Here is an 11,922-nt window from a genome sequence, read left to right on the forward strand (position 1 = left end):
AAAAAAAAAAAAAAAAAAAAAAATATATGTGCGTGTGTGTGTGTGTGTGCATGGGTATTCATGTGCGACAAGCGCACGCACAAAACGCTAAACTATGCGAAGAGTTGCATAGATAAGATACGCAGCTGCACCCGAGTGGGCGCCTGCTGGGGTGGATGGCGGGGCGGGCAGCTCCGTGTGGGGGCGGATCACTCAGGCATGGCAATAGATGTCTGCTTTATAATTACTAAAATAGTATTATTTAATTTCTTTGCCGCTGCTCTCGTTGGGATAATGAAAACGTTTGTCGTTTTGCTAAATCATTTTTTCGTTTCATTTGTGTGAGTTGTATGTAAGTTTGTTGAACGGATGTCATAATATAAATAATTATGTATGTACATTCATCTATGAATGCATGTAGTACATAACATATTTGTCCAGAGGTTATCAAACTATGGAATGAATCATTATTGATATTATTAAACTAACAGAAACTAGATTTTGATGGCCTGACCTTTTGATATGATTTTTGACTATTCTTCTCACACTTTCATGGCGATTCATCAAGACAACCAAGTGAGAAGTTTAATTAGTAATGTTTGTAATATGCGATAATTGTTCAGCAGAACATTCTAGTAATCTTTTATGGTTTGCAATTCTTGTCTACATTTGAGTATAGGCTTCTTGTCTGGAGCTGTAACATAAAGCCCTGAAGTTGCGGTGGCCTTATGACACACATTCTGTGGTCAGGCTTATCTCGTCTGCGAACACTTGTACTATATGTAAAAAGTGTTTCTTTTTCTTGCCTTACAATAGTTGTGAGTAAAGGACAGCAGATAACGATTAACTTTCAAAGCTTATCATTGTGTATGGTCGGCAAAGCACTCAGCGATTGGGGAGTACAGATAATATCATATCGATGTGATCTGAACATAACTTACAGTGGAACAATTCTCAGACATATCTGTATATTGGCGGCTGTTGGTTTAACATCGAACTATCTGTCAAAGTTTGGGTTATCTTTACGGTGATGTTACTCACGGTTCGTTGAACTCTTCGCGTGTCAGTCATTTGAGCACTGCGTGGTTTTGGCAGCAATCTTGTAAGTTTCCATAAATTATCAGAACAAATAAAGACACAAACCTCCACATGTATGTACATATAGTATGTTTATGTGGTTCCTGCATTTCACAGTTTTCTAGGACAAATGCGAATGAACTTCCAACCGAAACAAGAACAAATTGCTCGCATTTGCTCCAGCAGACAGGCCAGAATTTTCAAAATATTTGCATGCTCCACATACGAAATCTATACTGAACATACATTGTACATTGATGGGGGTGGCACGGCAAGGCGCTGCTATGGGAAATTCCATGCCAAATTTAAGTTTTTTTTATGTCTGCCCCCGAACACATTCAACGTGCAAGTGTGTGTTGTGCTGCGAAACTTATTACAAACATCTGTCAAAGATCGGGAAGAACCAGAAGATATTTGAGCCCATTCAAATGATGGTTTCAAACGAGGAAGACCGTTGCAAATGATTAAAGTTCATTTAGTGGGTGGAAAGTGTTTTACTAATATTCCCTAAAATATGTCGGCAAGGCACTTAAATTACTAGAGTTCTTGGAATAACATTTAAAGTACTTTAAGCACAGCTATAGAAATGTTCGTAAGTTTCAAAATTTTCCTAAAAACTAAATAATTTCATAGGTTTACCCACCATTTCGGCTGACTCACTCTGAAGATCTATGCAAAGTGTGAGCTGCGGTCTGCAAGTACGTTTTAATGTTATCACGAGAGTCAGATCTGGATTCAAGCAAAATGCTTCTTATAGACTTTATCGCTTGTGCCAGATCCAAAGTAGTTAACGGTCAACGGACGGCCGCCAGAGAGGAAGTTAAATGAGTTCGCTGAGAGCGTTCTCCTACAGGCAATTAATACCGCAGCAGCGGTAATCATGGAAATTCACGCAATAATTGTCAAACAAAGAAAATGGGCAGCAGAATTTCCTCTTCTTAGCTCTCTCCCTCGCTCTGCCTCTCTCTCTCACTCGTATTATTGAACTTTTGCTCTTTTCGTTGGCTCCAAAACTTGGACTGCATAAAAAATAATAATAATTTCAGTTTGAAAAGAAAATAGAAGCAAAGGAGTGGTTGCTGTTGGAGCAGGGGGGAACAGCAAAAGCCATAGAAAGTATTTCTCTATTGTGCCTATGCGTGTTCGTGTGTGTGTGTGCTTGTGGGATGTTGTAATGTGCGTGCGCTGCGCTGCCGCAGTCCCCACCGATACCGTCGCGACGGCGACGCACGCTCCCGCATAACAGGCGTCGACCGCGCTCGCTCACGCACTCTCTCTCCGTCTCTTTGCCGCTCTTTGTGCCGCTTTATTGCTCTATCGCTCAGGCGGCGTGCGTTTATGTGCTTGGTTTGTGCGTGTATGTGCGTGCGTGAGAGTTGAATGACCGCCGAAAATAAATTTTTTTTGTTTGTCGATTTTAGACTTTTACTATGTTGACGCTGGCTGGCGATGATGATTGTGTGTTGTGTGTGCTTTTGCCGCTGCCAACCCACACACACACACGCACACACATGTACAACGCATGCACACCACATAGAGAGGCAGACAGCTATTTTGTAGCTTCATAGTTTTCGAGTGTTAACGGCCGTTCGCACTATCTCGCGCGGTCTCTGTCTACAAGGGGAGCTGTTGGTTGGGGGAGGGGCCGGGCGGCAGGGCTTGGGCCAGCATGGGGCGCTGCCAGGGAGCTTGTGCGTGTGTGTGTGTGTGTGTGTGTGTGTGTGCCTAGACTTCACAATCAGCGACAGCAGCATTTCACTTTAACACAACTTTTTCGGTCTTTCTTTTTTGAATATTTCATTGTTGCTTCTCTCCTCTCCACTCCCTTTCTCTCTCTCTCTTACTCTTCTTCGTTGCTGCTGCTCCGCCTCCCAAGGGCCACAGCGTCATCGGTTCGACGCTTTCGTTGTCAACTCTTTCGCTTTTTAAATTTTGAATTTTACGCTTCTTCTTTTTTTTTTTTGTATTTTTCGGCAACTTTCTGTTTACGCCGCAAAATGTCTTTCCCTCTGCGTACATTTCTATCTTTTTCACCTCTTTCTGCCTCTTTTTTCGAGACATTGCTAACCAAAAGGAGAGGAAAAAACCACCCGGGAGTAAAAGTGAAAATTTCAATAATGGAATAAAAGTTGATTTGCGGAAGTCATAACGGCAAATTGCATGCCGAAAGTAACAGTGACCCGACCCCCTCTGACAACCCCATTGTGCTGCCTTAATTTCTTGCACGCAGCTCGGACATAGGGATGGACATGGGTGCGGGGTTGAGAGAGATTCCTGTCGCGATTAAGATTTATGTTAGAAATAATACCTGACTAAAATGTTAATTGCATTTTGGATAACGGTGGCGGTGACCCTTTAAGGGTTCAGGGAACTCAAATTACTTTTTACACACAAAATATTAAGCTACAAATAAATGCTTGGAGGATATTTTATGAACTAATTATAGCGGAGTTTGACTCTACATAATTGTTAAATAATGATTACACCTTAACGACGATATCAAACAACATTTTACAACATTTTGATTGCATGTAAAATTTATTTATGAAATTAGCAAATTAGCCAAAAAAAGAGTTCATTCAATTGTGATATGTACGGAATGGAAACCTGGCCGAAAAATGTGCAAGACAATGGAAGGAGACACATCGACAATAAAACGATGAAACACCCACATATGTATGTATGAAGAGGTACCCTTTATGTACATATTTATGTACAAATGAATACACACATATGTAGGTAAATGCTCATTTGGTTGTTGTTGTTGTTGGCATTACAATATCGCATTTATTTTTTATGGCTGGCGCGCGATTTTTAATTCGCAAGTTTCTTTTTCATTTTGTTTTTATTATTCTTTTTTTTTTGTTGTTGCTGTGAATCTCTTTATTGCTTGCATATTTTTGTTACATGTACAATTTGTCTCTTTGTATCAGTTTTTGGGCGAGCGCGCTGTCTCTTTTTCTCTATCTTAGCTGCCTCTTTTCAAATTAGTTGAATTGTCAATGCAAAAAAGCAAAAAAAACAACACACACACACACACACACCTATGCAAAATATGCGTGTGTGTCCGTCCGTCTGTAGAGGTGTGCTTGTGTCTGTCTGCCGTAAGGTTTCGTAATGTTTCATTTGGCCGTTGATGTTATGGCGTCTTTCTTCATTTACGAATTTCATGGATTTCCCTAAAATAATTGTTGTTGCTTTTTCTGCTGTGGTTGTTGCTCTGGCNNNTATTGTTGTGAAACCCAAGTGACTTTCACTGCCAAACAACATCATCAGTGGCAGAGGCAGCAATCCATTCCGGGACCAACTAACTGACTGACTGACTGACTGACTCCGCAATTCCACAGCTCTGCCACATAAAACTTCGCACTTAACTGAATTTCATTAAATTACAATTGCTTTTTTTTCGTTTCTTTACAATTTATCGTTTTTTTACTATTTTGTGCAATTTTTTTCATTTCTTATTGTGTGGGATGAAAGTTTACAAATTCAATTTTCAAGTGGAATAATTTAGGTACTTGAGTAGTTCTTGAAAGTTTGCTTATCAAAGGTCTCAAACCTGAACCAATGAATGTTAAAAAACTAAAACTAAAGCTTTAATTACTTTCTGGTAAATCAGAATCAAAATTCTAAAACAATCCAGAGATTTTATGGTACATTTTTCTTTGGAGAGTTGCCAGCTTAAACTAGAGCTTGCTGGCCAAGCTGCGGGACGATTAAATGGGACTTGGTTTACCTTTAATGGAACCGCTTGAATTGTTTTGTCCCGCTGGCGACTGGACGTTGCTTTGACCGAGGTTGTTGGCGTGTGCTTCCAGTTTCGAAGTGACGCTGCTCCACATGTCAAACATCCGTTGCGTATACATAATTATTAGTGAGAAATGCGAAATGCGTAGCTTTGGTGACGTTTGTAGCGCGTGTCTGTGGTTGTTGTTGTTGTTGTTCTTGTGGGCTTATCTGATGTTGCAGTTGCACGAAGTATTATGTACACTTTGAGTTAGTTGTGTCAGCCGCTGATATACTCAGCCGCACACACATGCCGCGAGCCTTGTGTCGCGTATGTGCAATGTGGATGCACTTTGCCGCCGAAAGAATTGTTTAAGTTCGCCTTAGTTTAGGGGGTTTACTTTATGTAAATGTGTAAAACGTTGTATACAGGATTTATTAGGTAGTTATATATAGATATATAGCTGCACTTCGGTTATGATTTGTTAGCCAATTTTCGTATTGCACTTGGTCTTTCTCTTGTCCTACCATCCGCCGCTTGCTTCCATATACGTTTGTATCTTTGCGAATGAATTTCCTTCCGTGTGAATCAAGAACTATCACAGTGTGTGGGTGTTTGTGAGACAGAGGGGGTTGTGAGTGGATAGGGGGGGACTTGCCAATCGATTTGGGTATGTATATAGGTATATATGTATATGTATATATAGTATGTATATATGGTGTATATTGCTATATAATGATCTAACGTTGTCAGGCCTGTAGGTACTAAATTGTTGATGTTGCTGGATCTGGTTATATATGTATATATATATATTAATGTTATATATTGTTGCTTGTTTTGTTTGTTTAACTATTTAATAATAAGACACTTGTTCGCGTATTTCTTAGCTTGTTTTTGTTTTGTTGTTTAACGTTTAAAGCGATTCATCAATGATTTGTTAATTGTTCATTTGCTCAACCCTTTTGCAGAATATGCAAACTGTTTTTGTTGCTGCTGCTGCTGCTGCGAGAGTTTTTGCTTTTTTCTGCTTCGGACAGGGGCAGTGGCTGCCTCTGCTGCTGCTGCTGCTGCTGCTGGTTTATCACTTTCACTGCGTTGTTGTTGCTGTTATTGCCGCTTCTTCGGTTGCAGTGATTTTTGTGGTTGCTGCCGCCGCTGGTTGTTGTCTCTTTGCTGGTGCTGGTGTTGGTGCTGCTGCTGCTGCTGCTGCTGACGCCGCTATTGTTGTTGCTATGCTGACTGTTTTGTCGATTTCTCTGTTTCGTTTGATTCCAAATCAAAATTTCCAAAAATACGAAAATCTCACGACAATTGATTCCGGAAGACATTTAGGCGCGCACTCGTTTCCCCTCTGAACTGGTCTATGTCGTCAGCTTGAACACCTTGATGTACAGAATGGCTTGGCCAGTCATATGAATACTTTTGCTACGCACTGTCAGCCAGGGCCAGGTCCTGGCACTCAGCATATTGCTCGGTAGCGGCCAGTCGTCTACAGGGGGAAATGGGAATGGAATGATCACAATCGCAATTGGTCTCCATCAGGATCGGATCTATTCATCCATCGATGGACAGAATCGGACACAAGAAAGATCCAACGATGCGCGCTCGCCTGTGCGTGTGTGCCGATCCAGAATTTCACTTTAATTTCCCCAACATCACAAGGAACAGAAACAGGAACAGGAACAGGAACTGGGCCGACCCAGACCACCACCACTACCCCTCTATAGCAAGCTTCCGCCCCTCCCCTGTGGGGTTGGCAACTACTCCCCTTGTGGCGGTGATTATCCACAACATGAGCATGGAAAATCGATAGAGAAATGGGATTTAAGGGTGCCCAGACAGACGAGAGGGTTGGGCGATGGTTGGGGCGTGGATGGGGTGCCCCATGTTTGGGGGCAAAATAAGGAAAAAACGCTGCCGCAGAGTGCAACGCTAGTGAGCGCCACACAGAAACGGGCGCATAAATCTCATCGTCAGTTTGTGGGTGTGTTCGTGTGACTGCTGGGTGTGCCTGTGTGTGTGTGAACATAGAAAAAAGTTCTATGACCCAAACACACACGCAGACGGGAAAAACACAAACGAGCCGGCAAACCCAATGAATATGAAAACATTTTACTTTTCCCTCTCTCTCTCGCTCTCGCTCTCTCGGTTGCTCGGTTAGGGGCTCTGTGACGCTCTCTCTCTCTCTCTCTCTGTCTTTTGGTTACACGAACAGGAGGAGGAGTGGGTGTAGCGCTATTACTTTGTTGGAGGCTTGCTTGGGGTGGCTTTGGGGGTGGCCATGCGGAAGCCCCCGGCAGACATATAAAATACGTCACCAAAGCGACAGTCAGCCCCCACAGCCCACAGCAACAGCAACAACACTACAGAAATTGTGCCAGCTCACAGAGGCAGAAAGGGACAGAGAGGGAGAGAGATTTACATACAGACAGAACGCAATGAAAAGAAGAAAGGCTGAAAAGAAAATGAAAATGAATAGCGGCGCGCACACAGCGAAATACGGCAAAATACGGCAGCGGCAGCAGGCAGCGCCAGTAGAACAGTTAAAATGAAAAATTCTCTCGCAGCGACGACAACGAACTTACTAACGGTACCCCCCAAGCTAACGAGCCGGTCAAGCCAATGATGATGATGATGATGATGATGATGATGACGGTGGAAAGCGGCAGAGAGCGGGATAACGGGCAAGAAAGAGTGTAAGAGAAAGAGAGAGAGAGAGAGTAAGAGCGCGCGCTCTCGCGAGGGGGAGGAAGAGGCCTGGCCGAAGGCGGTTACAGTTACAACAGCGCTACAACAACAACAACAGCAACAGAGCGACAGAAAAGCAGACGACAAACTTTACATGGCATCGCAGTCGGCGTCGCTGTTGCTGTTGATTCTACTTTTGCTGTTGCTGCTGTTGCCGTCGCAGTACGTTGACGCCGACGAAAAAGACCAATGACCTATGGGTGGGCTCCGCTGCTCCCTGCTGCTGCTGGCCTCCCCGCCCCCCTACTTTTGCTTAGGCTGTTTTCCGCTTCTAGCTGTTGGGCGGTAGTCTGGGGTGGTGGCACACTTATAGCCGACGACACGACACATGGAGTGTTTGCGTGTGACTGTGTGTGTGTGTTCTACTAACGGTAATGCAAACAGTTGGTGCTGCCAAGAAGGAGGAGGTAGAACTGGATGTGGATGTGTGGGTGGGTGGTTAGGCCTCACGATGATGATAATGATGATGATGATGATGATGGTGGAGCAGGGACCCCAAGCGACGACCGACTTTGCTCTGCTCTGAACTCTGGGCCGCTCAGTGACTTACTGCCAACTACAAGCCCTGCAAGCCCCCACCCCTAGCGAGCCCCACCGCCTACTTGCAGCTGCAACTGCAACTGCAACAATAACAATTGTTGATAATCATAATGCTGCACAATGGGAAAAGCAGCAACTACAAAGGGACAAACTAGAAAAGCTTCAGAAGAAAAGGGCAGGCCTCTCGTGCGGATCCCTGGAGGGGGGATGGCAACCAGAATGGGAAAGACAATGGGCGCGCACTATGAAAGATTGCAGGGTAAACTTTAGCTGACAGTTTTGCTTTGGCTGGCCGGAGGAGAAGCAGGAGGTGGGTGAGCACTTCTAACGGGATCTATCTGACCAAATACCAACTCTAGAGAGAGAGAGACAGAGAATCGATTGAACATTGAAACGGAATGGAAGTGGACCCTCTGAACCCTCTAAAGAATTCCCCAAAACTGAGTTCTTAAATCATTTTCCATTCAACAAATCTCCCAAATGCCCCGATCGTATCGTTTGAATATCCAAAAGTGTCTGCTGATTGGCCGGATTAGTGGCCAATTGATTATTCCAATAAATTATCCAATTTGTTGTGGCGGTCGGGGGCCGCGTTCCTGTTAGGTTTCCGTTGGGGAGGGGGGATTTTTCATTAGACTTTTATTTTGTGTTACTTTTGCATTTTCTTTGATTATTTTATATCCTTTTTTCACACACACACACACACACAAGCATGCATCGATCGCACACATACACTGAAATTTTGCGTTGTTTTTGTTACACAATCGAATCCGTGTGTCCGTCGAGGGACGCCGCCGCACTTTGCATTCCCTCTGCTCCGCTCGGAGTCTGGAGTATTACGTCACTGGCACTTCCGTCGCTAACGGGTCAGTGGTAAAGACAGGGGGGGACCGCATTGCAGTTGCCGTTGCATTTTGGTTTTTATTTATATTCTTTTAATTTTTGTATTTTTTTACTTTTTGTTTGTTTGCTGTATTAGGCACGATTTGGAATTTGAATGCACTCGATATTGATTGATATATACTCTCGCTCTCTCGCTCTCTCTCTCTCTTTTCTATTTGAATATATATTAGATATTTATTCTATGATTTTGTTTTGATCTGAAACCGAACAAACTTCCACGGAGAGCTAACTGGCTGGCAGATAGTTTATCTGCTGCTGCTTCTGCTGCTGCTGCTTCTGTTGCAATATTCCAATTTTCCTGCTGCCGTTGCCGATGTTGCACTTTGGCTAGACACACTCACACTCACACACACACACACAGGCACATGCACAGGCACACAGTGGCAGTGGCGTGGCGAGAGCGGGGGGGCGCGCGCGCGTTAGTTTAGTTGCTGTGCTTTTTGGAGCCGCTTTGAGCCGGAGCCGGAGCCGCTTGGAGACGCGGCGGATAGAAACGCATAGACACACGGATAGACGAACGCACACCGTACACGCACACGGATACTCGGTTACACGGATTCGATTCAGTTACGGATACGGATACGGATACGCACGTAGTGTGGTGAGTGATGATGGGAAATAATACAGAGTAAACAGCAACAACAAATAATTAATAATAAAGATACAACGCGCTGCGCATCGTAACCCGCCGCCGCATTCGCTCGATTCAAAGTGTAGCCGAAGAGTGCCGTGCCGTGCCTCAAAATGTTATCGAGTTCGTTGTCGTCGGTACGTACGGTACGGCGGCAGCGCCGCAGCAGAGCCAGTGGCAGTGTCAGTGGCAGCGTCGCAATGCGGTGTGTGTGTTGTGTGGCAGCAGAGAGCCCCAGAGAGCCGAAGAGAGCGCGTACGAGGCAGAGAGAGAGAGAGAGAGAGAGTTCACGTCAGTAGCATGGAGCAGGGGCAGGAGCAGGGGCAGGGCAGCCAGCCAGCCCGCCAGCCCCAAAGCAGCGCTGCCCGCTGAGTGGGTATATGTGTCTCTGTGCCGATGACTTCTTCCATCTGCCTTCGTGCCCGCGGGCTCCCCTCGGCCGAGCGCCTGCTGCTGCCTGACGCTTCTCAAACTTTTTCTGTTGTCAGCATTCCGCTTTGGGCCGTTCATTCGCATATGGCAACCAATCGCTCTGCGGCCCCAACCAACGCCAAAAAGTTGTTCAGAGAGAGCGAGCGGCTCTCTCTTAAAAGCGAGTGTTTCGTTCTCTTTGCGCAAAGAGAGCGTTACCAAGAGACAGGGACAGAGAGAGGGAGAGGGAGAGAGTGAGCTTTGGAAAAGCTGCCGCTGTTTTTTCCATTTCCTTTTCGCATTTCCCGGTCTCTCCCAGCTGCCACCCACAATTAGCAGGTCAATTGCTTTTTAGGGCAAAATGTGTGCACTGCAGTTGACTTATTCGGCAGCAATCGGGCAGCATTTGAGTGCCACATACCCCTCTAACCCTTTCCATGCCGTAAACTGCAGATTAGCGTGGCTGCTGCCAAAAATTATATGTTATATTTCGTATTTATTAAATTTATATTAATATTAAAAGTAGCTTGAAAAAAAGTCAGCCAGCAGCAGTCAAGGTGAACTGCAGCCAATTAAAAATGTTAAAATTGGTTTAAACATTTGGCAATTTGCTTTCAAACTTTTGCCAAACAAAACGAAAATAGGATGGATTCCATGTAAATGTTGAAAAAATCGCAAAAAGAAACAACACACAACTTCGCGCTCAGGCCATAAATTAATATTTAATTTTTTAATTAATGGATTTTCGTTTGGGGCATTCGACGATGCTGAGCCATTAGTAGAGTCTCCCAGAGACACAGATCCACAGCGACGACCGTCTGTGTGTGCAGCATAATTCGCATTTTGCAGATGATATGAGGGAATTACGACATCCAGTCGCAGACCCAATCCCGATGAAGTTTGGCAAAATCCGAATTATGATAATGAAACTTCGCCACACTCGATCGGAGCCGAAGTCCGCCTCATGCGGCGCTGACCTGGCTAATGGTCGGGCGAAGATTCATGCGTGAAATGCAAAGCGTTGTTCAACCAAATATTATAATGAACCTGACTCCCATTCATAGGGCAGCTTACAACAATAAACATCGATATATATTTACTAGTTTGTGCACAACAAAAAAGTGATAGTGTGGAGTCCCCATAGACAAGATACATCTCGTAATCTTTACGTTGCGACATCTTCGGCGACAACGACAACGACAACAACAAAACGACGTTGCCAGCCAAGTCCATCGACCACGTTCAGGGTCGCCTTCGCCCCATCCGCAGAAAGGGTCGCATCGAATGAAGAAAACCTTTTTTTTTTTTTGTTTTTTGCCAACTATTATTATGTGGGCTAATCACTATCAAATCCGCATGCTGCGACTCTTGTCTGACTCAAAAACGAGTTTAGGAGCAGTGCGGAGCAAAGTTAACGAAAGTGAATCAAGTTTTGTGAATTTGAAGGAATATTTGGAAACATTTAAAGGTTGAGGATTATGGAGAATGATTGAGTACTCATTATTAAATATTAGGCAATTAATTTATATAAATTATTACAATAATTTCTACAACTTTACAAAGAGCATTGAACGCTAGAGACACAATTGCCATAGCTTCTGGAACTGTTCCAAGTTCTAGTTGGGCCCTCCGTTGGTAGGGCAATTAGGTAACATTTTCATGTGATCGATCATCAATCACGGGCCACACAGCCACCGCCCTCGGCTGGCTAATGAGTGCCTCCGCCCAGAGCTGCTGTAACTATCAACAAAAACTATAAAATATAGATCAATCTTGGGGCTTCGGCAGGGAAGTCGTGTCAGTGCCTGGAACACTCATTGGTAGCCCGGAGCTCGGAGCTCGGAGCGCTGCCAAATCAATTTTTCTTTCAGCTTAGCTGGAAAAGTAACCCCCCCCCCCCCCCCCC

The 11,922-nt window shown here is 44.4% G+C and overlaps 2 protein-coding genes across 4 annotated transcripts in view; both read right to left on the bottom strand.

Annotated features, from left to right (window-relative positions):
* Window positions 1-11,922, bottom strand: part of LOC117580340 (probable nuclear hormone receptor HR3) — a 31,722-nt gene that overhangs the window by 17,223 nt on the left and 2,577 nt on the right. The window contains exon 1 of one of the 3 annotated variants that reach the window (XM_034266867.1): window positions 4,793-4,922. The exons of the other annotated variants lie outside the window; for them this stretch is intronic. Within the exon in view, the coding sequence (XP_034122758.1) occupies window positions 4,793-4,922 (130 nt within the window). Of the gene's footprint in view, window positions 1-4,792; window positions 4,923-11,922 lie in introns of those variants that run through there. 3 annotated transcript variants of the gene reach the window in all.
* Window positions 5,344-6,247, bottom strand: LOC117580356 (hybrid signal transduction histidine kinase K). The gene has a single exon (XM_034266879.1). It carries the CDS (start codon window positions 6,109-6,111, stop codon window positions 5,737-5,739), a length of 375 nt encoding a protein of 124 aa, XP_034122770.1. The 5' UTR covers window positions 6,112-6,247; the 3' UTR covers window positions 5,344-5,736.

This window comes from Drosophila guanche, unplaced genomic scaffold, assembly GCF_900245975.1.
Source record: "Drosophila guanche unplaced genomic scaffold, DGUA_6, whole genome shotgun sequence".
Classification (NCBI taxonomy): Eukaryota; Metazoa; Arthropoda; class Insecta; order Diptera; family Drosophilidae; genus Drosophila; species Drosophila guanche.

Coding starts and splice junctions, on each gene's coding strand:
- LOC117580356 (XM_034266879.1), bottom strand. CDS start 6,111: ATGTCTTCCGGAATCAATTGTCGTGAGATTTTCGTATTTTTGGAAATT.